This window comes from Schistocerca nitens, chromosome 1 (assembly GCF_023898315.1).
Source record: "Schistocerca nitens isolate TAMUIC-IGC-003100 chromosome 1, iqSchNite1.1, whole genome shotgun sequence".
In the NCBI taxonomy this organism is placed as follows: Eukaryota; Metazoa; Arthropoda; class Insecta; order Orthoptera; family Acrididae; genus Schistocerca; species Schistocerca nitens.
Genome location: NC_064614.1, coordinates 1,267,602,367 through 1,267,628,855, shown reverse-complemented (window position 1 = coordinate 1,267,628,855; position 26,489 = coordinate 1,267,602,367). Strand labels below are relative to the sequence as shown.

The window sequence follows — 26,489 nt, the reverse complement described above, 5'->3', positions numbered from 1 at the left end:
GACCATAAGAATAATACGAATATAAACATTTTGTCATGTATTGTTTCGTGTTTTGCTGGTATCTCATTTAAATCCTGTCTGCCTAATAAACTACGGAACTAGAGTGAGACAACAGCAAACACGGAAGAATACACATATCATGTCATGTTTATATTCGTATTATTCTTATGCCTAATAGGGATACTGTCAGAAATGAAGCACAGCAATTGACTAGATTTTTAAATCTAAGATGACTCTAATTTCTGTGCAGAATGTTATGTACTAAAGAGGCGTCTGAAAAGATTTTCAAACGGAGAAAAATTTTCGCTAAACTCTCGTTCAGAACTTCTATCATACGCAGTATATTATTTGGTTCTTGTTGATCATTATCAAAGAAAGCAGCAGTGTAAGTAACAACAAAGAGCAGTCTCTTGCCATTCTTTTGCAAATGAGACGATTTCTCTCTCTCTCTCTCTCTCTCTCTCTCTCTCTCTCTCTTCTCTCTCTTTTTTTAAGCAGCGGTAGTGTGCACAAAAGCAAGCCATGCCGCGAGCGGCAACAGGCCGTAAACACTCATTATCAGAATGCGACAAACAGTGCAGGAGACAGTACAGTAATGCATTTTCAGCTTAGAGTGGCGTAAACACCTATAACAAAGAGAACAGCGCTTATCAGATCAAAGAAAAATAAACAATCAATTCAAACCAGACAAAGCATGTGAAAAAGGAAGGGTACCCGTATAAATAAGGACGGAGTGCCTGACGCATAGCAATGGCTACTTGGTAAAGCTTAACTGCTAAGCTTACGACTCGAACCAAACTACTGTAGCTGTATTGTCATTCATTCGACCAAAATTGTGTCTCATATTACAATGGACCAACTTTGTTTCGATTTGGAGGTGCGGCCTAAAACTTCTCTCCCCTTGAATTTCGAGTCTCATATTTCAGGTGCGGCTTAGATTCGGAAAATTTTTTTTCCTTGATTTCGAGTGCGGCTTAGATTCGAGTAAATACGGTAGTTTACTAAGAAACAGGACCCTCCAGTGGCCCCAACACCACCACTCCCTACCAGTTCTGCATCTGGGGATGAGGTGGAGATTTTAGCATCCCCCGAGGACCTGGCTCTCACCGATGCCTCATCCCCAATGGCGACGGATACAAATACTGAACTGGTGGTGGCAGGTGATGCTGGTGACCTGCCTCCTTGGTTACTACACGTCTTCCCCGATTCCAGACCGTCATCCTCCAGTGGAACTGCAGCAGTTTTTTCTCCCACCTAGCTGAGTTATGTCAACTTCTAAGCATAACATCTGCTTTTTGCATTGTCCTTCAGGAAACCTGATTTCCTACAATGTGGACCCCCGCACTTCGTGACTGTCGGGGGTACTACAAAAACTGTGCTGCCTGTGACTGCACAGTCAGGTGGAGTTTGCATATTTGTCCTTACCCCTGTCTGTAGTGAACCTGTGCCCCTTCAAACACCTTTAGAAGCTGTGGCTGTCAGGGTGAGGACAACGCAGGAAATTACCATGTGTAACATCTACCTCCCTCCAGATGTTGACGTGCTGCCCCATGTATTGGCTGCACTTACTTTGCAACTTCCCCCCCCCCCCCCCCCCCCCCCCCCCCGTCCACCTTTTCTCCTTCTGGGTGATTTTAATGCCCATAACCCTTTATGGGGAGCAACCAAGGTTACTAGCCGTGATAAAGATGTTAAGGACCTGCTAACTCAACTCGACCTTTGCCTCCAAAATACAGGTGCCCCCACACATTTCAGTGTGGCACATGGCACGTAATCGGCCATTGATCTCTTGGTTTGCAGTCCTAGCCTTCTCCCATCTATCCACTGGAGAGCACATAATGACTTGTGTGGTAGTAACCATTTTCCACTCTTCCTGTTTCTACCCCGGCGTCCCTCATCTTGTCGCTTGCCCAGATGTGCTCTCCCAAGGCTGACTGGGACACTTTCACATCTGCTACCACCATTGAATATCCGTTGTATACCGCCATCGATGAGGTGATTCACACTATCACTAATAACATTATTGCCGCAGCTGAATCAGCAATCTCTTGTTCCTCCAGTTGCCCCCAGCGGAAGTCAGTACCTCAGTGGTCGCCAGAAAATCGTTGCGGTCATTAGAGACCATAGGTGGACTCTCCATCATAAGCACCACCCGTCCCTGGAGGACCTCATTGCCTTCAAACGGCTCCGTGCCCATGTTTGCCTACTCATCAAACGAAGGAAGCGGGAGTGTTGGGAACACTATGGCTCCACCATTGGAACACGAACCTCCCCTTCCCAGGTTTGGACAAAGCTCCGCTGACTTTATGGCTATCGGACCACTGTAGATGTCCCTGGAATTTCCACAAATGGAGCTCTATCTGCCAATCCAGACGTAATTAAAGAGCGTCTTGCTGAGCCTTAATGCTTGTATCTCTGTGTCTGAAAATTACCACCCCACCTTTCGTCTCCTCAAACATAGGGTGGAACAACAACATCTCTCTTTTGCTACACACCACCCTGAGCCATATAATGCTCCCTTCAGTGTGTGAGAATTTCTCAGTGCTCTTGCCAACTGTCCTGACACATCCCCTGACCCAGACTGCATCCATTCACAAATGCTGAAGCTTTTGTCAGCAGATTCTCAGTGCCACCTCCTTGCAGTCATCAACTGCATCAGGAGCGATGGCGAATTCCTGTCGCAGTGGCAGGAAAGTTATCATCATCTCAGTCGTAAAGCCTGGTAAAAACCCACTAGATGTTGATAGCTATCCTGCTATCAGCCTAACCAACGTTCTGTGCAAGCTACTCGAACGTATGGTGAGCTGGCGGTTGTGTTGGCTTCTTGAGTCTCAGGGCCTTCTGGCTCTGTCCCAGGGTGGTTTTAGCCAGGGACACTCCACCATCGACAACTTGGTGCACCTGGAATCTGCCATTCGATCAGCCTTTTCCCGGCAACAACACCTTATTGCTTTCTTTCTCGAGCTGACAAAGGCCTATGATACCACTTGGCGACACCACACCCTCACTATTCTGCATGAGTGGGGTCTCCGGGGCCCACTACCGATCTTTACACAGAAATTTTTTGTTGTGCCTCACTTTCAGAGTTCGCATTGGTGCATCCCACAGTGCACCCCTTATACAAGAGAATGGGGTGCCGCAGGGCTCCGTCCTGAGTGTCCCACTCTCTTTAATTGCTGTCAATGGTCTTGCATTAGGAGTAGGATCGTCAGTCTCTCCCCTCCTATATGCTGACGATTTTTGTATTTCCTTCTGCTCCTCTTCTATTGTTGTGGCTGAACGCCGGCTGCAGGGAGCTGTACGGAAGGCGCAGTCATGGGCCATCACTCATGGCTTTCAGTTTTCGGCATCGAAAACTTGCGTCATGCACTTCTGTCATCGTCGTACTGTCCATCCCCATCCAGAACTTTTACCTCGTTGACCAACTACTAGATGTATTGGAGACTTGCCGCTTTTTGGGACTGGTATTCAATATCCACTTAACTTGGCTTTCCCATCTTCATCAGCTTAAGGGCAAGTGCTGGCAGCACCTTAATATTATTTGATGCCTGAGCCACAACAGGGTGCTGATTGTCCTACACTGCTGCAGCTATACAAAGCCCTCGTACAATCCCGTATTGACTGTGGAAGTGTGGTGTATGGTTGAGCATCACCCTCCGCACTGCGTCTGCTGGACCCCATTCACCACTGTGGAGTTCGACTCACAATGGGAGCCTTCTGAACGATCCCCGTGAACAGCCTGGCATTCTTTCACTGCGGCTCCAGCAGCAACTGTTGCTTGCAAATTATACCACACACATTCGCTGTTCGCCTCGCCATCCAAATTACCATGTCATTTTTCCTAACACGTAGGGGTTGGTTGGGTTGTTTTGAGGGAGGAGACCAGGCAGCAAGGTCATCAGTCTCATCGGATCAGGGAAGGATGCGGAAGAAAGTCGGCCGTGCCCTTTCAAAGGAACCATCCCGGCATTTGCCTGGAGCGATTTAGGGAAATCATGGAAAACCTAAATCAGGATGGCCGTACGCGGGATTGAACTGTCGTCCTCCTGAATTCGAGTCCAGTGTGCTAACCACTGCGCCACCTCGCTCGGTCTTTCCTAACATGGTGATCCATCTCCCAAAATGGCGGGCCAGCATTGGGAATCTACTCGCCTTCCTTGTTCCGTTGCTTCTTAATGAACTTGATGCTTTCCCCCTACCACCTTTCCTGTGGGTTCACTTTCGCACACCTCCATGGTCCATACCTTGGCCACTGCTTTGCCTGCACCTGTCACAAGACCTAAAAGGCTCCATTCCACCTGAGGTCCTCCGTCGGCTATTTCTCTCTCTTCTCATCGATTTCCATGGCTCAGAAATAGCTTACACCAATGGTCTTATTGGCTTCGCTTACACTCATGTTGGACATACTGAACAGTGCTCCTTGCCAGATGGTTGCAGTGTTGGTAGCCATTTATCATGCCCTTGGGCATATCCGCTCCTGCGCTGGTGAGTCCTTTGTCATCTATAGTGACTCCTTAAGCAGCCTACAAGCTCTCGACCAATGCTTCCCTGGACATCCTATGATAATGACCATCCATGAGTCTCTTTATGCCCTCGAGAACAGTGGACGTTCAGTGACCTTCATCTGGACCCCAGGACATGTTGGGATACTGGGAAATGAACTTGCTGATCACCTGGCCAAACAGGCTACCAGTAAACCAACTCTGGAACTTGGCCTGCCAGAGACCGATTTGCGATTGGTCTTCTGCTACAAAGTTTACACGATCTGGGATACTGAATGGTGCACCCTCAGTACACCAAATTAACTTCATGTTATCAAGGAGACAACAAATGTGTGGCAGTCATCCATGCATGCCACTCATAGGGAATCTGTTGTCCTTTGCCAGCTGCGCATCGGTCATATGTGGCTAACACATGCTCTCCTCCTCCATTGTGAGGACCCACCTCAGTGTCGCTGTGGCTCCCGTATGAGCGCCGTCCACATCTTGTTGGACTGCCCACTTTTAGCTGCTCTGCTGCGAACTTTTAACCTTCCCAACAGCCTGCCTATGGTACTGGGCGACGATACCTCAACAGCAGATTTAGTTGTACGCTTTACTTGTGAAGTTTTTTTTTTATTGTACCATCTAAGGGTGGGTGTCTGGCTTTCTCTCTGAGGCCTCCGATTTCACTCTCTGCCTGTCAACATTTATGTGCATTTTGTTTGCCTTATTGTCTGTCTTTTCCCTGTGTGTGTTCATCTCACCTTGTCTTTTTGCTGCACATTTTCATGTGTCTCAGAGTGTCCGTCTCATCCTCTTATTCTTGTGGTCAGCCAGCCCAGACCATCTGCTCCATGGTTTCAATACCTTCCTCTACTTTCCCTTGTGGTGTACATTTTCCCCCTTTTATGTTCCTTTCTTTTGTTTTCTCTATGGGTGTGGTTCCCCATTCCTTTTACCCCCACAAATTAAATTTGGTGTTATTTTACCTTGAGCCTTGTTTGCATTAGGGAAAAGGGACTGATGACCCCGTAGTTTGGTCCCTTTATGTCCCAAACCAACCGACCATCCAAGGAGGCATATCTCACCCATTTAGCAGGTGTACAAATTGGGTGCGTTGATGAGAGATTCCCATCATATGACACATGTTCTGTGACTAATGATGTGTATGACACATAAGACGTGTTTTCCAGTGGAGGATTCGGTTGACTTGTCGTCTTGTCAGCAAGCATTTGCACTTCCCATTTGAAAGCCACTTCCTTTCACTGCTAATAGAGTAGTTGTGCAGAATAAAGCGTCACTGTAGGACTGAACCTTACACCTCACTGTTGCAAATGACACAGGGACAAATTTGAGTAAAGCGGGGGGGGGGGGGGGGGGGGGGGGGGGGGGGGAATTGCATGAGGAAGATTTGAAAATGGCAAAATGGCCCGCCCACTTGGCTGTCTAGTACTGTGACCACTTATCCAGGACATCTCTGCTCTTTGTTGCTGATCTATATTGCACTTCTTCTCCTTGGGTTATTCACAGTTCAGTACACATTCTTCCTGTTTTCGTGCTTGATCTGTGTTCAGTTTTTGACAGGGCTGTCCATTGGGCCCTCTTACCACTAAATCTGACAGGGTGCAATGGCGAGTTTTGCTTGTGAGTGGTCCCCACCCAGAGATTCGATTGGGGACTATTTTACCTCTGGAATATTTTACCCAGGAGGATGCCATCATCATTTAACCATACAGTAGAGTCACATGTCCTTGGGAAAAATTACGGCTGTAGTTTCCCCTTGCATTCAGCCGTTCACAGTACCAGCACAGCAAAGCTGTCTTGGTTGTTACAAGGCCAGTTCAGTCAATCATCCAGACTGTTGCCCCTGCAGTTATTGAAAAGGCTGCTACCCTTCTTCAGGAACCATATGTTTGTCTGCCCTGTGAACATTTACCCTTCCTTAATTTTCAGTGTGATGCCTTGAGACATATTTTTTTTTCTCTCCATGTACAGTTGTACAATTTCAGCCGTAGGCCATTTTCACGTATTTTATGGATGATTTTTAGTAGTAAATTACACCGTGTATGTCATTGCTCGTGTGACTCCATGTTATTGTCGTAAAATAAATCCGAGATGTTTTATGGTATTTTAGGAGCACATTACTTTTGAGCAAAGCTTTGCAACAACTACTTGAAAATAATGTGCTCCTAAAATAGTGTAAAACATCTCGGATTTATTTTATGAGCATAACATGGAGTCATAGGAGCAACAACATACATGGCATAATTTACTTCTAAAAAATCATCCATAAAATACTTGAAACTGGCCTAAGGCTGAAATTGTACAATAGTACATAAATAAAGAGAATGGCAGCTGAAGAGTCATGAAATCTTTCAAAAAAGATACCCCTCCATTGTGGTTGCACCTATGGTATGGCTATGTGCATCGCTGAGGCATGCAAGCCTTCCCACCAATGACAAGGTCCATGGTTCATTGGAGGAGGGGCATTATAAGTATACAAAACTAACTGATGCAACAAATAGCTATGAGCACTCTATCTTGTTGTACCCATGTCTTTGATAAGTATATCTAGCAACATTGCAGATACACCTACCGAACTACCACCAAACTTAATACATCTTGTAGGCATGAGGCCTCCTTCCTTCTACCGCAAACTTCTTTCTAACTCTCTTCCTTTTTGTTGTTGAAGCGTAACTTATCCTTCTTTTCTTACAATTACAGAACCACGTACCTGTAAACAATCTGTATCACCTAATTCATTCACTATAAGAGATACAGATTCTTGAACAACATTCTTTATTGTTGTAACTTTTCTGTCATAAGAATTTGGGTTCTATCTGTACTTGAGCCCCTGACATGGTTTTAATGCTCATGGTCTTGTTCATCTGCAACAACTCATTCGATGTTCCACTTTTCATCACGTTCTCTCTTACTGGTTCCGAGTTGCATGTAGGTCAATACAGTAAATTGAGTATATATTTAATTTGCTGTTTTTCACAGCATTTATGCCACCTGCAAAGGAAAAAAAACTTAGTGTCTCGTAATGTGACTGATGAAACATACACAAGCAGAAGCAAGGCATCAAAGATGGAATATTGGGGTCCTACATGCATAATTACTTCTGAAACAAATGGTAACTGATAATTAGAGTTATCCCTATCAACATTTTTTTTCCTGTTACAAATATATGATTTGATTCTTATCTTTCATAACTTCAGCCGCTTTCTATGTTTTATGAGGCTGGTTAAATAAAAATGCTGTATGCAGTAGAATTAAAGAAAATAGAACTAATTATTTTTAGAATTGAGTTACATTTGTGGTTCATTTAAGGAATTTTGAAATATTTTGCACTTCATGTGAAAGTGATAAGCCAAAATTACATGGGCTCTGTGAAGTATCATGTGAAATAAATTGTGTGCTAAATATAACGTTGGTTTTCACAGGTACCATTTACAAGCATTTCGTCATTTATATGTACTGGCTGTAGAACCACGGTTGCTGATGCCTCGAGATATTGACCAAGGCACCTTGTGCTATGCACATGTAAATGTTGTTTACCTGGACACCGTCCACTACCAAGGGCAAAGTGTTCGATTAAGAGCACCTTGCATGTTACCAGAACTAAGTTTGTTGAAAGAGGTATGTGGGGCAAATAGTTTTATTTTAAGTTTGTTAGCTATAGAGAACATTTCAAATCTGATTGCCTTGTATAGTAGAAAATAGGTTAGATGTACTTTTAGCATAGCAAGATTCATGATTTGAGAGACCTTACTAAGGACCTCTAACCAGAACAGAAAATGAAAAAGAAAGTGAATGTATGTTTTCTGTTGCACTGGATTTTGAGTAAGAATTATTAACTTACAATGTCCACTTGTTATAGGTCCGAGTGGAGGATGATCGGTATTGGTCTGTGACTTTTCATAGGGACAAGAACTGGGATAATTTAAGGTAGATATTTATTTATTGTATAATAGACTTGAAATACAGTTGTGTAATTAATCTTCCCCTACCCCTTCTACCACACTATATAACTTAAATGTATCAAAATGTCTTGCTTTTTGGGCTGTTAACCAGGTTTATTCTAAGCTCACTAAAGAATACATTCTTAGTGCAAAATAACTGTAGATAAACATAGTGTTGCATTTATTACACGGAAAAAGGTGCAAAAGTTGTGCAGTGTAGTACGGGGTGACTCACAGGAGACGGATGGTTTTGAACTGCGTAGTACTGAGGGCGCGGTGGTGGGAGGTGGTCGTGGTGGGGATAGTTCTGATCCACACAAGACGCCATTTAATTTACTCAGTCACTATGGAGCAGTGGGACTTGCAACGTCGAGTGTCTGTCTATGACAGTTTCGTGAAAAGTGGTGAGTCAATTATTGCTACGCAGCGATTGTTTCGTGTGCAGTTTAATGTTGGTCGACATGGAGCTGTTCCGAGCCATAGCACAATCCGCAGATGGGTGGAAAACTTCAGATCAACTGGAAACCTACTGGATAAGAAGCATCCTGGCCCAAGACTCAGAGCAACAACACCAGAAAATGTTGAAAGGGTAAGGCAAGCGGCAGTCAAAGGCCCAGGACGGTCAGCGGCCCAGGACGGTCAGCTAGACGTCATGCTAGTGAGTTACGAATCACTCGTGAATCGGTTAGACGAATTTTGCATAAGGAATTAAAATTCTATCCGTACAAAATGCTCTCATTGTCCAACAACTTAAGGAAACTGATTTTGCTGTATTAGAAGACTTCGCTTACAGAATGCAAGTGATTTTGGGATCGAATGAAAATGAAATTTCATTGATGAGCGATGAAGCTCATTTTCATTTAAACGAGACCGTGAATAAGCAAAACCTACATTACTGGGCTCCAGACCATCCACACCTTATCCACCAGCGTCCTGTACACTCAGAAAAAGTAACAGTCTGGTGTGTTCTTGGCTCTGTTGGCATTATTGGACCTTATTTTTTTGTAGAGAACGGGGCCACAGTTACTTTTAATTCGGTTTGTTACATTCATATGCTTGAAACATTCGTGAAACCAGAACTAAGAAGACGACGAATCCCTTTAAAATGCGTTTGGTGGCAACATCGCACACCGCAAACACTTCAATGACAGGTCTTATACACACGTATCCTGGCCATGTTATCTCATGTTTTGGCAATGTTCCTTGGCCTCCCAGGTCTCCCAACTTGTCAGTAGGTGACTTTTTTCTGTGGGGTACCTTAAGAACTGTGTCTACAACCACAAACCACGAAATTTGGACAAGTTGAAGAATGCAATCATTCAAGAAATTGCCATCCCTGCAGAGATTTTAGTCCGTGTGATGGAGGATTTTGAGAAGAGACTTGATTTCTGTATTCGAAATGATGGACATCACCTTGGCGGCATTATTTTTCACAAATAACTTTGTTAACTAAAATGGCAAATAATGAGCTTTGATTTTGTGTAAATAAACATGCATTAATTTTAAAGTTGGCTGAATATTATTTCATTAAAAATCGTCCATCTCCCGTGTGTGACTCTGTACATCTTACTTGCAACTGGCAATCCACAACTCCCTAACTAAAGACATTTTCAAGTTAAGGTCCTACAAATATACATTAAAAACATAACCCACAGTCATTATCATTAAATGGAAGAACGTGAGTGTGAAAGCTACCTTCAGGAACATTTTTTAAATGCACTATCACATATCAAGTCTTTTGGCCCCATTTATAGGTGTGGCAAATTCTCAGTTTCAGGTAATTTTTGTTCTTACATTAATGTTGTACAAACATAAACCAGTTTATACAATAAAATAGTTAATTAGATGGATGAACAAACAAAAGCAGTATACTAAACACTCTGCTTCATTTAGTGGCATTTTTTATACTCTGTTACACATCTTGCTCAATGGGTCACCACAATACAGTCCACAAAAGACAAATATACAAGTTCGGTGAAATGTACACAGAATCATGTCAAAGATATATAAATTATTCAGACGTTGGCTATTTTCAGCAAAAATACAGTTTAAACATGCAGGGCATAGTGTATTTACTTACCCAGTCAACCTAAGAAACTATTAGCATACCAATGCAGATGATGCTACTGCAAGTAAGAGATGAGACTATATGTCTGTAAAACTGCAGGACAAATCACAGCTTTCTTACATCTTACGCCTGTTTGAATAATTGCAAGTAAATTTCAGTTTCTTCTAGCAAACCTTTTTTTTTTACCTTGCAGGAATAATTTATTTTCCCTTCTATTCTCCCAAGGGGAATAGGTGCCTAAGTGGTGTGCTAGTTAAGAAAAGTGACAATAAATGCCGGGGCGTGCTGGAAGATATGTGTGGGATGGCTCTAACATACTAACCTATAAGCTGACAACTACCGTAAAATTCCATGAGCTAATACCTCTTAATCAAGGAGGGTACCCGCTCAGGGTGGAGACTCTGGGTTGGGTGGACCACGACTGGCTTACAGCCTTTGTTTGACGTCATCTGGCGGCGCAGGAAAACCTACTTCAATGGCACGCTTGGCGACAAAGGGGCACTAAAATGGCCGGGGATGGAATAGAACTAAATCCGTCTTGATTTCCTCACACGCACTGCACTTCAGTGCACTTTTTGTGCTACTCTGCATGCAGTACTCCAATTGCTGATTCGGTAGTACTCATCTTGTTAAATGAACTGCAACAGTACACTGACACCGAGTGTGGAATAACATTCCTGCGGTTTGTGCACACCCTGGCGAAATGTGGCAGACGAAGACGCGAGCCACGTGGTGTTGCACGGCACGAGTGACCTGCTGAGAGCACAGCAGGGGTTGTTGCCTCATCGGAGCGGAACAAGAGACTGCTCGAGTGATAGTTCCGTGTGCCTTGCATCTGGAAGGTGTGGCTGCCTAAATTCTCCTGCCGGCAAAACTGAGCAGCGAGAGTGTTGGGGGGCTGGTTTCTGGTCTACACAGCCCCTTCTCTGCTGCTACAGGTGGAGGCAATGGAAGGAGACGCTACACAGTTCCCCCCTTTCGAGAGAAAAACAGAGGTGTCAACCACACAGAGGGGTGTTTGAAGCTGACTGACAGTGCTTGCTGGGGGGCATGCATGAGTTGGTGCTGCTGTGCTCGTGTTCGTGCTGTGGTTTCCGATGAGAGGATGGGCATGGGCAGCTCCTACACATGGTGCTGGTAGCGTGTGAAGTAGCATTGCTGCCCCAATGGTGACGACACTCTGTTGAGAGTGGCGGGCACATTTGGGGCAGGTTGCTGCCGATGTTGGCTGGAGGCTGCGGAAAGGGTAGTGCGGTGATGACATCATGGTCCCAGGTACTGAGGGGTGTTACTCTTGTATTCGGTTAGTGGTAGACCAGAGACAGCGTCAGCTGGTGGTTCGGACATGCCATCATGGGGCGGTGTTGACGGTGGTACATCAGGGAAAGCAGAAGGTGTTGGCATGTGTTGTATCGAGTACGGTGTCGACGGTGTTGTGGCTGGATCTGGTGGTAAGTGGGGTAACTCCACCTTGATGGTGCTGTGCTGATTGGCTGGAGGGGCCTCTAGGACTTACGCCGGCTTGAGCCTGTCTGTGGAGATGGATGTTGTGACCGCAATCAGATGAATGGAGAACGTTTCGTTCCCACGTCATAACACAAGGAGAGGGCTTGAATACTGAGAGTGGAGCGGCGGTTGGTAAGCATCAACCTGAAGCATGATGTGTGCGTGCTGTGAGGTCATGGTGGATGAAGGTATGGTGCTCACTGTGATGTTGTGGAGATGGTGTTCATAGTTGGGCCACGTAGCCTTGGAACTCCTGCACGAAATGTGGGATGCTGTCAGAAGGGAGTGGGGTCACTTCCAAAAATCCGCCAGTAATGGCAGGTGGCTGTCCGTATACCAGCTCAGCAGCATGTAGTGTTACCTTTTATTATCTTCTCCTCATTAGCTATTGAAACAACATCGCTTTGTAATGTAATTTTAATTTTCACCAAAAGCACATTCAACACAGCGGGAAAAATACACGTCTTTCGTATCAAGACAAGAGAGAGAGTCATCCATTCGTTCTTAAAAACAAAAAACTACGCAAAAGTAAAAAAAAAGAACAAAATTATTTATAAAATCGGTCGCTGGCGCAGCGCTCTTCTGCGTGCGCTATCGTAAATTATAACTTTGCGGAAGTCAAAGTACCATTACAATGCCTCCTCTACTGACACGCTCCGCAAGCGAGCGTGGCAGTATAGAAAATTTACATAGATACATACATATATGAGAAAATAAGAAATTTACATATTACAAAAAATATTTCTGAGCACAATGCTCTTTGCATATCAGTCTTTTTGGTGTGTATCTTCTTTAGGTGTCGTAACATTAATGTCTTTGAATTGCAGCGTATTATCGTTGCTTAGCACAGCGTTTGAATTCAGTTCACATGATTCGTGTTTACAATGGAATTAATTCGAACAATAAATGTTTCTATTATATTGCTCCAATGTCTTTAAACGTAGTATCGGATTCTGAGTGTGTGTGTACTGCCTGGATCTCTTGCGTGTGACTTGAAGAAAATCCAAAGTTTGTTCAATGTGTCAACACGAAATTGTGATCTCCAGCAGTCGAATTTTGGTGGCGTCTACCGGGGTATAAATGGTCAATGAGGGCACAGGAAACACCTCACTGCCTACGACAGGTGATGAGCTTGTCTTTTACACCAGCCTGAAGACCTGCCGGCTTCCACAACACCATAAACTTCAAAGCATATTGACACTACGTAAATATTTCTTGACCAGTGTTCCATCACGTTCGTTTCTTCTTTGCATTTTCAGTTCCATTTATATGAATCATGTGCTACATGCACAAGTCCTTTGCAGCTCATTAACATCTCCTTAAAATACATTTCTTGATATAGTAAGTACATAAATATACAAATATTTACAATTAATCATTACACGAGATAGTTACATTGTTGTCATATACTACATATACAGAATTAAATGAAAAATATAGTAAATTTTTTACGTTACATTCAATATCATTGTGCTGACATGTGAATTACATTACATTCAGATTGAAATATACATTTTATTTATTTTATTTGTTAGCTCATTCTTTTTCCTTTCGTTACACTTGCAACATTTGAAGATAATTGTGGTAACTTGCTAGAATATTCAACTTAAAATTCATCTTGCCTCCTGGAATAAAATTTACACATATTTCAAGCCACAAGACAGCCCTCTGTAGGAGGATAGGTTCATGGGATGGTTGCTAACTACTTCATAAATACTAGTAAAGTCATCCCCTACAGTGGACTACACAAAATAAAGTATGATAAATAAAATACATGTTAACTTAATATAACGTAAAAGTTCCTATACCTAATACCGTTTCTAAGTGTGGTGTCTCCACTATTGCTGTTTCTAAGAGTGGTACCCCTCAAGAGTGGTACCCCTCTAAATATCTTAGGATCCTACAAATATGTACGTCAGTGTGGTAAGTGTGTGTATATATATATATAGTTCAAGCCAATCATGCTCCTATAAAGTTTGTGTAGTTCATCTCCTTCCTTTCATGAGTATCAAGTAATATAAATAAATGTTTTACTTAATAAATAAATAAATCTTCTTAGATAATTGCTGCTGCGTTCCATGCTGTATATCCATTCTGTATTTACCTTGTGGTACCTGTAAAATTCTATTCATAAATAAATATGTGTGTATGTCTCTCCATACTGTCAGATAATCACGAATTATATAATGTCAAATATTTCATCAACATGTATAAATTTTTCTAAGGGAGGGATGAGAGTATGAGCCGCAACAGAGGACAGACGTTTTGTTTTCTCCTTATTCTCCTTTCTATTTAATGGTGCATCAGTTCAGTTCAGTAGATGAGCTTTAATTATGTCATTAGATGACTGCTAAATATGTTCTCTTAAATAATTCTTCCAATCTGAAGTGTCAAGCCTACATAACTCCAAAAATTTCATTACAAGTTCCCATTAGATTAGTGTTAAAGTGTTATGGATTTAAATCTTCTGGTATATTTCCAACAGTGGCTGCTGTAAATAATTCTTTCCACATAAATCTATACTTTCACCTTTAGTTATAAGAATATATAAGACATCACATAAGTTATTATCTCAGGCATACCAATCTTTCAATAAATAATATTCTTTCCACTACTTTCATTCTGTATTCCATGAGTACATGTGATATAGCGTTCAAATCTAGTTTCTCTCCTCTCAACATATTCTCAATTACTCATAACATTCTCACCTATCCATTATTCATTCTTCACAAAATAACATATACTTATTCCTCAGCATTATATATATTTATTCCTCTTATTCATCATCATTTATTTTTTTACTTCAACAATAATAATAATAATAATACCCTTTTCTCATCTTATATTCCATTTACCTCTCTCCATATTACTATTTATCCTCTTATTAAACTAAAATTACATTCACTCATCTCATTCAGTCACTCACATCACTCATATCAACATTACTATTATCACATGCCTCCTAAAGAAAATAATTCTGTTCAGTTCTCTGCCTCCTCTAATGTGTACATGCCTCCTCTAATGTGTATATGCCTCAATAGCAACTCCTCTTATAACCAAATATCTTATTAGCTATTGGATGGTTCACATTGCTTTCTAGACTTACCTGCATTCATTAGATTGTAAGTATCTGTATAACTTAAATGTAGGCTCATCATAACTGTATATCATATTAATTATCTTCTTCTCATTAGCTTACATTTTACTGTATGTATTTTTTCAAATGTCTGTGTGGATGTAGACCTCTGGGTTTATGTGTTAATGGATATTCTAATGAATAACAGCCAGGGTGTGGAATATTTGCAATTCGGTATGGTCCAGAGTATAAGATCTGCCATTTCCTGTTTAAATGTTTCAGTTTTGTGGGTTTAGGATGTGTTCTTAGTAAAACTAATTCATCAACTTGAAATGTTTGTGCTTTCCTGACACCTCTGTCATATTTCTGCTTTCTTTCCTTAGCTTTGTCACATAATGTTGTGTAAGCTTGTCTTATCTTTTCTTCTAAACGAACATGATTTGTTGTTGCTGTAAATTTAGGTAGAGGGTCTGTCCATTCATTTCTTTCTGTTTTATCCATAATTAATTCAGTTGGTGTGTATCCAGTAGAAATGTGAGTTAAATTGTTCACTATTTGTTCAAATGGTGCTAGGTATTCTACCCATTTTGTGTGCTTCTCTGGTGTGTGTGTTCTCATAAACTGTCCAAATTCTCGAAATGTTCTTTCTACTGGGTTTCCTGCTGCGTGAAATCTTGAAATTAAAATATGTTTAACATTCTGTTCTTCAATAAATGTCTTCCATTTTAAACTGGTAAAATATGCTGCATTATCCGTGATCATAACTTCAGGTTTTCCTATTCTTACAAAATAATCTGTTAATAGACGTCTGGTAATAGCAGTGGTAGAAACTGAACGTAAAGCATATAATTTTAAATACTTTGTGAAAACATCTAACACAGTAAAGATGTATTTCATTCCTCCACGTGCTTGTGGATAGGGTCCTGCAATATCTAAAGAAATTAGCTGTAATGGCCTCTTAGGTATGATTGGGTGCAATTCATTCATGCTTGTGCGATTAGAATATTTGGCTTTCTGACATATGATGCATTTCCTAATATTACTCAATATTCTTCGCCTTAAATTTGGAAAATAGCAATATTGTATAATCTTATCTGTACATTTGGCTACACCATAGTGTCCCCAAGTTCTGTGTGTAAATAAAATAAAATCATCAACATGAGCTTCAGGTAAGCAAACACACCAATGCTGTGATTCAGGGTTTCGTCGGTGAAATAATACTTCTTTGTGTAACATGTAATATTTTTCAAGATGTGGGTCTGTTCCTGCACGTAATTTATTCTTTATCTGGATCCACCTGGGATCATTGTCCTGCAATATGGCTAACTTCCTGCACATGTTTTTGTAGTAAGGTGCAAATGTACCATCATACATGAGTAAAATTTTGAAATCTGATGTTTGTTCTGTCACATCTGAAAATTCTTGTAGGCCTTGTGGCAAACGAGATAGAGCATTGGCTATAATGTTGGATTCTCCTTTTACTTGTTCCTTTGTCTTATCTAAAATGATCTGTGTCATTGTCTCAAACTTCTCATCTAAATAATCATCACACAATTTGCATTCATGTACAAGTTTTTCTGCTAGAGTTGTGTCATTCTTTAAAGATGCTACATCTGCTCTGTCTTCAAGCTTTTCTAACTTTTCCTGTAAGGATTTCTGCTCCAATGTTACATCATTTAATCTGTCTGAAAGGTCTGTAATCGTCAGGTCTAAGTGTTCTTGGTTTGTTTTTACGGAATTGTGTGACTGTCGTAATTCGTCAACTTGGGTACTGGTTTTCTGTTGTTCAAAAACTACTGTTAACAATTTCTCTTTACATCGTTGTAAGTCTGTTTTTGTCTCGTCACTGAATTCCACAACTACCTTTTCTTGTCTCGTAACCTTGTCTGATAAGTCAGTAAATTTCCTTCCAAGACTACTGGTGGTTTCTGTCAAGTCGGCAATTTGTCTCTATTGTTTTTCAAAATTTTGTTTTATGTCCCGTGTCAGTTCATCGAATTTAGTGTCAAATTTCCCAATGTCATGTTTTAAATTGTCGTCTAAAGCGTCAAATCTTTTGTCTAAAGTGTCAAATTTTCTGTTTTGGTCACCAAGTAACTTCAGAATCTGGTTGAGCATGTCAGAGTCCTGTGTCTTAGTTTCGTCATTTTTTCATGTCTGATTGATGTCTGGTTCTGAAGTTGACGTTGTCAATGTCACGTTTTGTCGCGTAGTACTCACTCTCCATTCGCCTGTATATCTGTTTAAATATAGGGGTTGTTGTCTTAATCGATCCAGTAAAATTATGTCTTGAACATCCTCCCTATTAAGTTCAATATTCATTTGACTGTCGTACATGTTTTGCAATGTGTCACTTTCACTAAGCTCGTCCGCGGAAACAATTTCTACGCGTCTAGCGTCCATCTTGCGATTTTCATAATTAATTGCAAATAAAATTTTCCAATGGTAAAAAAAAATTTAAATATGATATGTTGAAATCTGAAATTTCTCTTATGGAAATGGATATTTCTATATGATTTCTAATTAGAAATTGAATTGTTACATTGGCACTGAAATTTCCCTCTCACAAATAAATGACTGTGAATATGCTCTTCACTTATCATTTGCAATAATAGTAGTAAATCAATTTTAACTACAATTTGAAAAAATAATTTCGAAATAAATGGATCGGAATAAAGGAAGTACAGATGGCTGCTTGAAACTGGAAAAAATGTAAATTTCTGTACTCACCATTTTTTTTTCTTTTCAGTCTTATGTTGCAAATGTAGCGTCAAATATACAGTTTTCAATCCAAAATTTTTCTTTCGCGTCTGTGCAAATTATTTTATGGAACGTTATCCTTTTCCCCTTTTTTTTTACCAAATTAATTTCCTCAGCATGAAAATGAAAATTAACGCAAATTAATAACAGGGAAAACAATATTGTTGTAAATTTCATGCACGTAACATTACAATTGAAATGAATGAGACTTAGTCCAAATTCATTTTCTGATGCTATTAAGTGGTTAAAATTAGATAAAATGTCCAAAATTTATAATAACTGCACTTGTATCAAATCCAAACTGCACTTGTATCAAATCCAAACTGCACTTGTATCAAATCCGAAGATTGTAAGTCCTGTCACCAGGACGCCAATTGTAGTGTTACCTTTTTATTATCTTCTCCTCATTAGCTATTGAAACAACATCGCTTTGTAATGTAATTTTAATTTTCACCAAAAGCACATTCAACACAGCGGGAAAAATACACGTCTTTCGTATCAAGACAAGAGAGAGAGTCATCCATTCGTTCTTAAAAACAAAAAACTACGCAAAAGTAAAAAAAAAACAAACAAAATTATTTATAAAATCGGTCGCTGGCGCAGCGCTCTTCTGCGTGCGCGATCGTAAATTATAACTTTGCGGAAGTCAAAGTACCATTACCAGCAGAAGTTCCCAGATTGGTTTTGTGTGTGATCTGCAGACCTAGAAGTTCCAGGGTTAGGGCAGAGGACCATTCAGAAGAATAACATGTGAGGGCAGTTTTAAGTGTGCAGTGGAACTGCTCCACCATGCTGTTAGCTACAGGATGGAGCTGGTGGTATGATGGAAATTGGAGCCGCAGTGGCTATCTGACATCAGAAGAGGGCAGAGGTGAACTGGCACCCACGGTCTGTAGTGATGTGGGCAACTGAAGCAGGACATCCAGGTCTGAATAAAGGCTGCAGCCAAAATTTTGGCCAAAATGTCTAGGATAGGTGTGGTCTCCATCCAGTGAGTAAATCTGTCAGTAATTGTCAGCAGATGTTGATATCCAATGGAGGAGGGTAGTGGACAGACAATCTGTGGTGTCACCGCTAGACACCACACTTGCAAGGTGGTAACTTAAATCGGCCGCGGTCCTGTAGTACATGTCGGACCCGCGTGTCGCCACTGTGTAATCGCAATCCTAGCGCCACCACATGGCAGGTCACAATACACGGACTAGACCTCGCCCCAGTTGTACGGACGACATAGCTTGCGACCAGACCTACCAAGTCTTCCTCTCATTTGCCGAGAGACTGATAGAATAGCCTTCAGCTTATTCCATAGCTACTACCTAGCAAGGCGCCATTTGTATCAGTGCTTATAGCTTACTACTATTCAAGAGATGTATTCCAACAAGAGAATAAAGTTAAGTATATTATTCCAGCTACGTACTTTTCTTCTTATTCATTAATAAGTCTCATGTTCCAGTACTTCACGCCCGTCTGCGTTAGTTTAGCGTGCACTTTCAGCCACTTCGATCTACAAGGTGTTGGCCCCGCTGCCGACACATCACAATCTCGAGGTGAATGTGTGTGAACCGGTGTTGTGTAGGGCAAAAGGCAACCACAGGGGAGTGAGTGTGCCATCTGACCATGGTGCACTGGTGTGGAACACAGAACTGGGCACGGAATAAAAATCCTGTGGTTCGCACATACCTTGGCGAAATGTGGCAGATGACGGCAGATGACATTGCGAACTGTAGTGGACTGACGAGGCAGCCAGTCCACAGTGACGGGTAGCCGAAAGGGCACACGTACACACACGCCGACTGGCGCTAAGTCTGGAACAGGATTCGTAAGCGTGACCCAGGGAGGCGCTGGGCGGCTGCAGCGAAGCGTCCACTGCAGGCGGCGCCGGCGGCAGAACAGGCGGCGGCGGCAGCGGCGCGTCGCCATGGGGCAAAATGGAAGGCAGCGTCGGTAACACCTGGGGATGAGGCGAGCCAGTAGATGGGTCCCCAGGGCGCTGACCGGACGGCACCGTCGCTGAAAGCAGACGGAGAGCGGCAGAACCCAGGCGACGACAGAGGCGCAGCTGATTGAGATGCCGACGCACCTCACCAGAGGCCCCCAAAACCAAATACATCGCGTGGCCGAGGCAGCGAAGAATGCGCCCTGCGAGCCAACGCCATGAACCGCGATAGTTGCGATAGAAGACAACGTCGCCAGGAGCAAAAGCAGGAGTCTGTTGCTGCACAGGAACCTGATGCGGCGGATGCAGCAAAGACATCAAGGTTCAATGAGGATGACCGTGGAGCACAGTGGCGACACGCGGGTCCGACATGTACTAATGGACCGCGGCCGATTTAAGCTACCACCTAGCAAGTGTGGTGTCTGGCGGTGACACCACACGAACCATGTGGTGTTGCACGGCCAAGGTGCAGAGAACACAGCTTGGGGTATTGCCTTGTTGGAGCGTAACAAGAGACTCATTGAGTGATGGTTTGCTGCGCCTCCTATACAGAAAGTTTGGCTGTCTAAGTTCTCCCTCTGGCAGAAGTTTCCAGCGAGAGTGTTGGGGGACTGGTTTGTGGTCTATGCAGCCCACCCTCTGCTGCAACAGATGGAGGCGATGGAAGGAGTCACCAAAACCGTTAATTATATTATGAATGATGGTTTGGCTCTTTTCTATGGCATGCATTTTGTATACTGCGTGTGTGTGTGGGTATCAAAACAGTGTGCTTTGATAGCATATTTTCTCCAGAGCAGTTGTGGGACTAGCTCAACATGTGTCTGCTATTGAAAGAAGACCAGTATTCACAGGATACTTTCATCCATCAGTCTTGATGTGTGACTTGCTCAGAACCTCTCCTAGGTACGATAAGCATACGTTTTTCTTTACATTTATTTCATCAGTTTTTTCAGGGGGTGGGGGAAATGTTCAGTTATGTAAAGTGTTTACCGTATTTACTCGAATCTAAGCCGCACTTGAATCTAAGCCGCACATGAAAAATGAGATTCGAAATCAAGGAAAAAAATTTTTCCCGAATCTAAGCCGCACCTGAAATTTGAGACTCGAAATTCAAGGGGAGAGAAAAGTTTTAGGCCGCACCTCCAAATCGAAACAAAATTGGTCCATTGTAATAGGAGACACAATTCAGGTCGAATGAATGACGATACAGCTACAGTAGTTTGGTTAGAGCCGTAAGCTTAGCAGTTAAGCTTTACCAGGTAGCCATTACTATGCGTCAGGCGCTCCGTCCATATTTATACGGGTACCCTTCCTTTTGCTCGTGCTTCGTCTGGTTTGAATTGATTGCTTATTTTTCTTTGATCTGATAAGTGCCGTTCTTTTTGTTATAGGTGTTAACGTCACTCTAAGCTGAAAATGCATTATTGTACTGTGTCATGCATTATTTGTCTCATTCTGTAATGAGTGTTTATGGCCTTTCACCGCTCGCGGCATGGCTTGCTTTTGTGCACGCTACCGCCACTTGAGAGAGAGAGAGAGAGAGAGAGAGAGAGAGAGAGAGAGAGAGAGAGAGAGAAAGATCGTATAATTAGCGAAACAGTGGCAAGAGACTGTTATTTGTTGTTACTTACACTGCTGCTTTCTTTGATAATGATCAACAAGAGCTAAATAATAGACTGTGTATGATAGAAGATGTTCTGAACAAGAGTTTAGCGAAAATTTTTCTCCATTTGAAAATCTTTGCAGACGCCTCTTTAGTACATTATATTCTGCACAGAAATTAGAGTCATCTTAGCTTTAAAAATCTAGTCAATTGCCTGCTTCGTTTCTGACTGTATCACTATTGGGCATAAGAATAATACGGATATAAAGATGACATGATATGTATATTCTTCCGCGTTTGTTGTTGTCTCACTCTAGTTTCGTAGATTATTAGGCAAACAGGATTTAAATGAAATAGCAGCAAACACGAAATAATACATGGCAAAATGTTTATATTCGTATTATTCTCACCGGTAGGAAAAAATTCAGAACGTAGTGTTGGCCATTTTGACAAACATCCCGAACAGTCTTGCCCAGTGATGTCCATACCAGTAAGTAGTATAGAGATCACTGGTCTTGCCAGTTGGATTTTCGTAACACATTGAAATGCTGCTACATTCGAAGATAAACAATACGGAATTTGTATTTACTTCGTTGTATAATGTATGAAAATGCAGTGGCCAGAGAAAAAAGCTTGTCTTCCACCTTTTTCTTTTTTTTTATTTTTTATTTTTTTTTAATTTTTTTTTTTTTTTTTAATTCGTTTACTGACGCAGAGGTTTAGGTGCCAGTATTTATCATTGTGTCTGCAAAACATGCCTGTGTAGCGTTACATATATTCGACGGCAGGAGTTAGTTGTGGCGGCACCTACCAACATTTTTCAGAACTTCCGCTTACTTTGCATTTGATTCTAAGCTGCAGGCAGCTTTTTAGATTACAAAAACCGGAAAAAAAGTGTGGCTTAGATTCGAGTAAATACGGTATGTCTGATTTTCATTTGAAGAGAGTTTAGTTCTGTCTGAGCCTTTGCATTATTTGTTGATATCTCGTAGTCTTCATTTATTGTTTTAAATCTTCTTAAGGGAAATTAGGAAGCGCTCTTAGATGGAAACCTCTTTATGTGAATTGGTGTGCATAGAGTCAGTTGCAGTGATCCTGTATGGTGACTGTATTTATGATTAGGTGGCTGTGCCATAAGTTGTCATGTTATTATATCTTTTTCTGAAGCTCTCAACTGAAATTAATTTAATATGAAAGCAGTCTTTTTTGTGTTATAGTGCTTTTACTTTATGTGACTATCGATTTTGCTGTACAAGGGCTGCATTGTCCTGGCTTAGTAATTTTATTCTCTCTCTCTCTCTCTCTCTCTCTCTCTGTGTGTGTGTGTGTGTGTGTGTGTGTGTGTGTGTGTGTGTGTGTCATTGAATGTAAAGTAGTCGTACGAAAGTGCAAGTTACAGCATCTGCTAATTGTATTATCTACACTACATGAAATGATTTGAAATTAATGTTTTTTTAATAGTGTTATTTTATGTACTGAGTTAATTATGTTGTTTACTGTGCATATAATTAATGTATTATTTTCATAAATGTTCTGTTTTTGTCTCGATAAATTACAAAATCGTTAGATTTGTGTTTAACATTTCCTGGATTCAGTTTTATCTCACATCTCTTCTTGGAATTTTCATGCGGATCCTTTGCAATTTCAGTTATACCGATTTATCAAACAAGTCTTAATGTTATTGATGTGTTACCTGTTTATCATCACAGTTATAGTTGCATTATTATTATTATTATTATTATTATTGTGCAGCATTTTTTAATTATTTGGAGCGTCTTGTTTTCATTAGTGATTTGTTTTGATCTCTGTCTGCTACAATATTAGTGCAACAGATCACACTTTTTTGTGTTGATTTTGCTAAGGGACAGTTTTAAGCTCACAAAACAAGGGTTCAAAAAGTAACAACAGCATAATCTTATTGAAATAAGTGCTACAAGTGCTTGCTTCTTGTGGATGAAATGTATATAGTACTTCACATGCTTAGGGAAATTTTAGTTATTGAGAATTGTATCCTCAGAACTGACTTCCATATCTCTCATACACCCAGATATGCAAGAAGTTCAGTCTCTTCAAAGAAATTAATGTTGTGCAACTTAATCATAATGCAGAACCACAAAACTGCACATTGAATCGGTGTTAAATACTGCTCTTCAACTAACTTTGTGGAGCTGCAGTAACACTGACAGTTTTTGCTAACATCTCCATACTTGAAACTCCCTGCGGATTAAAACTGTGTGCTGGACTGAGACTCAAACTCGGCACCTTTGTCTTTCAGGATATTGTGGAATTTGGATGGATGGTTTAAGGATTTCCCAGCTGCCAAGACTGGTGACACGCCAGAGAAACTAAATATTGCACAGTAGTTTTGTGTTGATGGAGAAACAATATTCACAAAAAAAATGTGCATTTTTTGACTTAAGTTCTTTTAACAGTTAGTAGTAAAGTTTTAACTAGAAGATCAATAAATAGTTCATCATCATAATCACAAACATTTTTACTAAAAATTTTTAGGGCTTGCTGGGATCAATTGATCGAGTGATGACACAGTTTTGCTGCCTAATCTACAATGTTTACGATGAAGCTTTCTGATCGCCTTTTCGCCTACAATGATGTGACATGAAATTGTGATTTTGGATCTGTTATGAGGATTAATATTTTAACAGTGATTAGCAGAGTGATGCAAGGAAAGATTTTAAACATAACGAAAGAAGAAATAGACAGTAACATAAAAAGAAAATACTCTAGAAATGGCAGTGTTAGCTGAAATCGGAAAAGTAGATAAAAATATAAACTCTACACCGTCAAATCTCAACACGAGTTAATTTTCGAACAGTTTCATATGACAGAATGAATTGGAAACCCTTGAGAGAATTTTATGCTTTTACTTTTCAATCAGGGAGTGGCAAACTTGGAGCTAAGAAGCCATTTATTGAAGCATAATTTTCGGAATTAGACTTAAAAGATCACTTTGCAATGTATTATTTATAGATAGTGGGATGAAAAATGAAATGACTACCAAGATTTGTTATTATTTATCCATCATTGACAAACTTGCAGTAAAAGTTGTCATTAACTTCGAATGTGAAGAGGATGATGGTGCAGATGATGAAAAGGATGCAATCCAAATCATAGCGATAAAAGATTGGGTCTACTTGAAAAGAAGATGGAAAAAGATTCCAATTTGGAAACAGATGATAAAAGCAAAACACGATTCTCGCCACATTGAAAAGATAAAAGTAAACTTTCTCTGTCATTTCGTGATGTCGAGGGTGCTCTTAAGTCATTTAACAGTGGTGATGGATATTCAGTTCAAAAGTGGATCATGGACTTAAAGGAAACGGTGTTTCTGATGGGTTGGAGTGAACTGGTAATGCTTGTTTTCACTACAGAATAACTTGAAGCTTTCTCTAGGCTTTTTATTCAGGGTGAGACGGATCTTATATCATGGGCTGCACTGAAGGTAGCTTTGCAGGAAGAATTTTGTGGGGTCTTGCCCACTTGTCGCTAATACGGTGCCTAAGGGATGCAGCGTTCTCGGAATGCTGTACAACAATTCAAACAAATAACATTAGTAGTTTTATTTCTAGAAAGCAAATTGACAGTACTTAACTTTGGAGATTTACAAATAGTAGTCACAAACGATGGGATACTTGCAATATAATTTAGAGTCCTTGATATGTGAACTGTACAGTCAAGTTGTCACACATCACTGATAACTAATGTCCGCGATCTGATGCCGATCTGAGCAGCTGGGGCTAGCAGGAGCGTCGCTTATATTCCCTTCTTCTAGGTGTTGCTCGAGGCGCGGCGTGGTCCAATTCCGTGGACCATCGACCACCGTTTCCTCACCACCTTCTCTGCTCTTGCATTCCACATCTTCATTCCAGCACTTGTGTTTACGCCAGAACATTCCTTCCCCCCACCCCGAGCAAAGGACCATCATCGTGTATAGAGTGTGACCATGGTAGGAGATGCAGGAGCGAGGAAACTCTGATGGACTGGAAGCTGTGGCTGCAGGGGACGACCAGCTTCCGGCAGTTCTCCACCATCTGTCCTTTGCTCTGGCAGAAATATCCCCCGGAAAACGACTAGAAGGGTACGCATCCACCTCCTGCTGCTATGAACCAGGTGAAGAAGGCAGTGACTGCTGCAGTGTGGGTGGGTCCTGCTCCATGGGTAGGACGAGAGGAGGTGGAGGAGGCAAAGGCTCCATCTCCATGGGGTCATCGCGCGGTGTTGTGAAGATACCCTCTGGTGGCTGCTGTGGCCATGCTGTCCTCTGGACCCATGAATCTGTGGGAAGAGAGACTGAAAGATCATTGTGTACATGACAGAGGCGAAGTTGATTTTGATGGAGGCGCTGCAAGCCATCTGGACCTTAAACAAGATACATGCAAGCGCTAAGTCAACGGATGATCTCTTCTCACGCCCACCATCTGCTGCCTCTAAAAACTCTCTAAAAGACAATATCATGTGGTGCGAAGCGATATTTGTGGCCTTCCTTCAGCGCTGGATGGTGAGGAGGGTGGATCAGTGTGTGACGGTGGCGGCCATTAAGCAATTCCGCCGGTAACGATCCATCTCGTGGGTGCGAATGATACGAGGTGAGAAACAGTTGCAAGGCTTGATCCTTGGTGTGTGCAGAGCCAAGTCTGGTCATCTGCTGCTTGAATGTTCTGACAAAACGTTCCGCTTCGGCGTTTGATTGTGGATGGAATGGTGCACTAGTTAGATGCTGTATGCCATTGCATTCACAGAATGTTTCAGATTCATTTGACCTGAACTGAGGTCCGTTGTCTGACACTAGTACTTCACGTAAACCTTCTAGGCAAAAAATCAGTGACAACACCTGAACTGTGCTATGTGACATTGTTGAGTTCATGGGCACAGCAAAAGGAGACATGTTATATGAGTTAACCACAACTAGCCAGCGAGTGTTCCAAAAAGGTCCCGTAAAGTCTATGTGCACACGTTGCCATGGCGTTTGCGACTTTGGCCAAGCAGAGAATTTTTGTGGCAGTGCAGACAGATGTTCCCCACATGCATGGTACTGTGACATCATCTCTTCTGTTTGGACATACATGCCCTGCCAAG

General features: G+C 41.5%; 1 protein-coding gene across 2 annotated transcripts in view; it reads left to right on the top strand.

Moving 5' to 3' along the window:
* LOC126201939 (anaphase-promoting complex subunit 1) overlaps positions 1 to 26,489 on the top strand; it is a 367,756-nt gene that overhangs the window by 272,044 nt on the left and 69,223 nt on the right. For both annotated transcript variants that reach the window (XM_049936824.1, XM_049936823.1), the window contains exons 28-29: positions 7,928 to 8,123; positions 8,365 to 8,432. In XM_049936824.1, the coding sequence (XP_049792781.1) occupies positions 7,928 to 8,123; positions 8,365 to 8,432 (264 nt within the window). The remainder of the gene's footprint in view (positions 1 to 7,927; positions 8,124 to 8,364; positions 8,433 to 26,489) is intronic.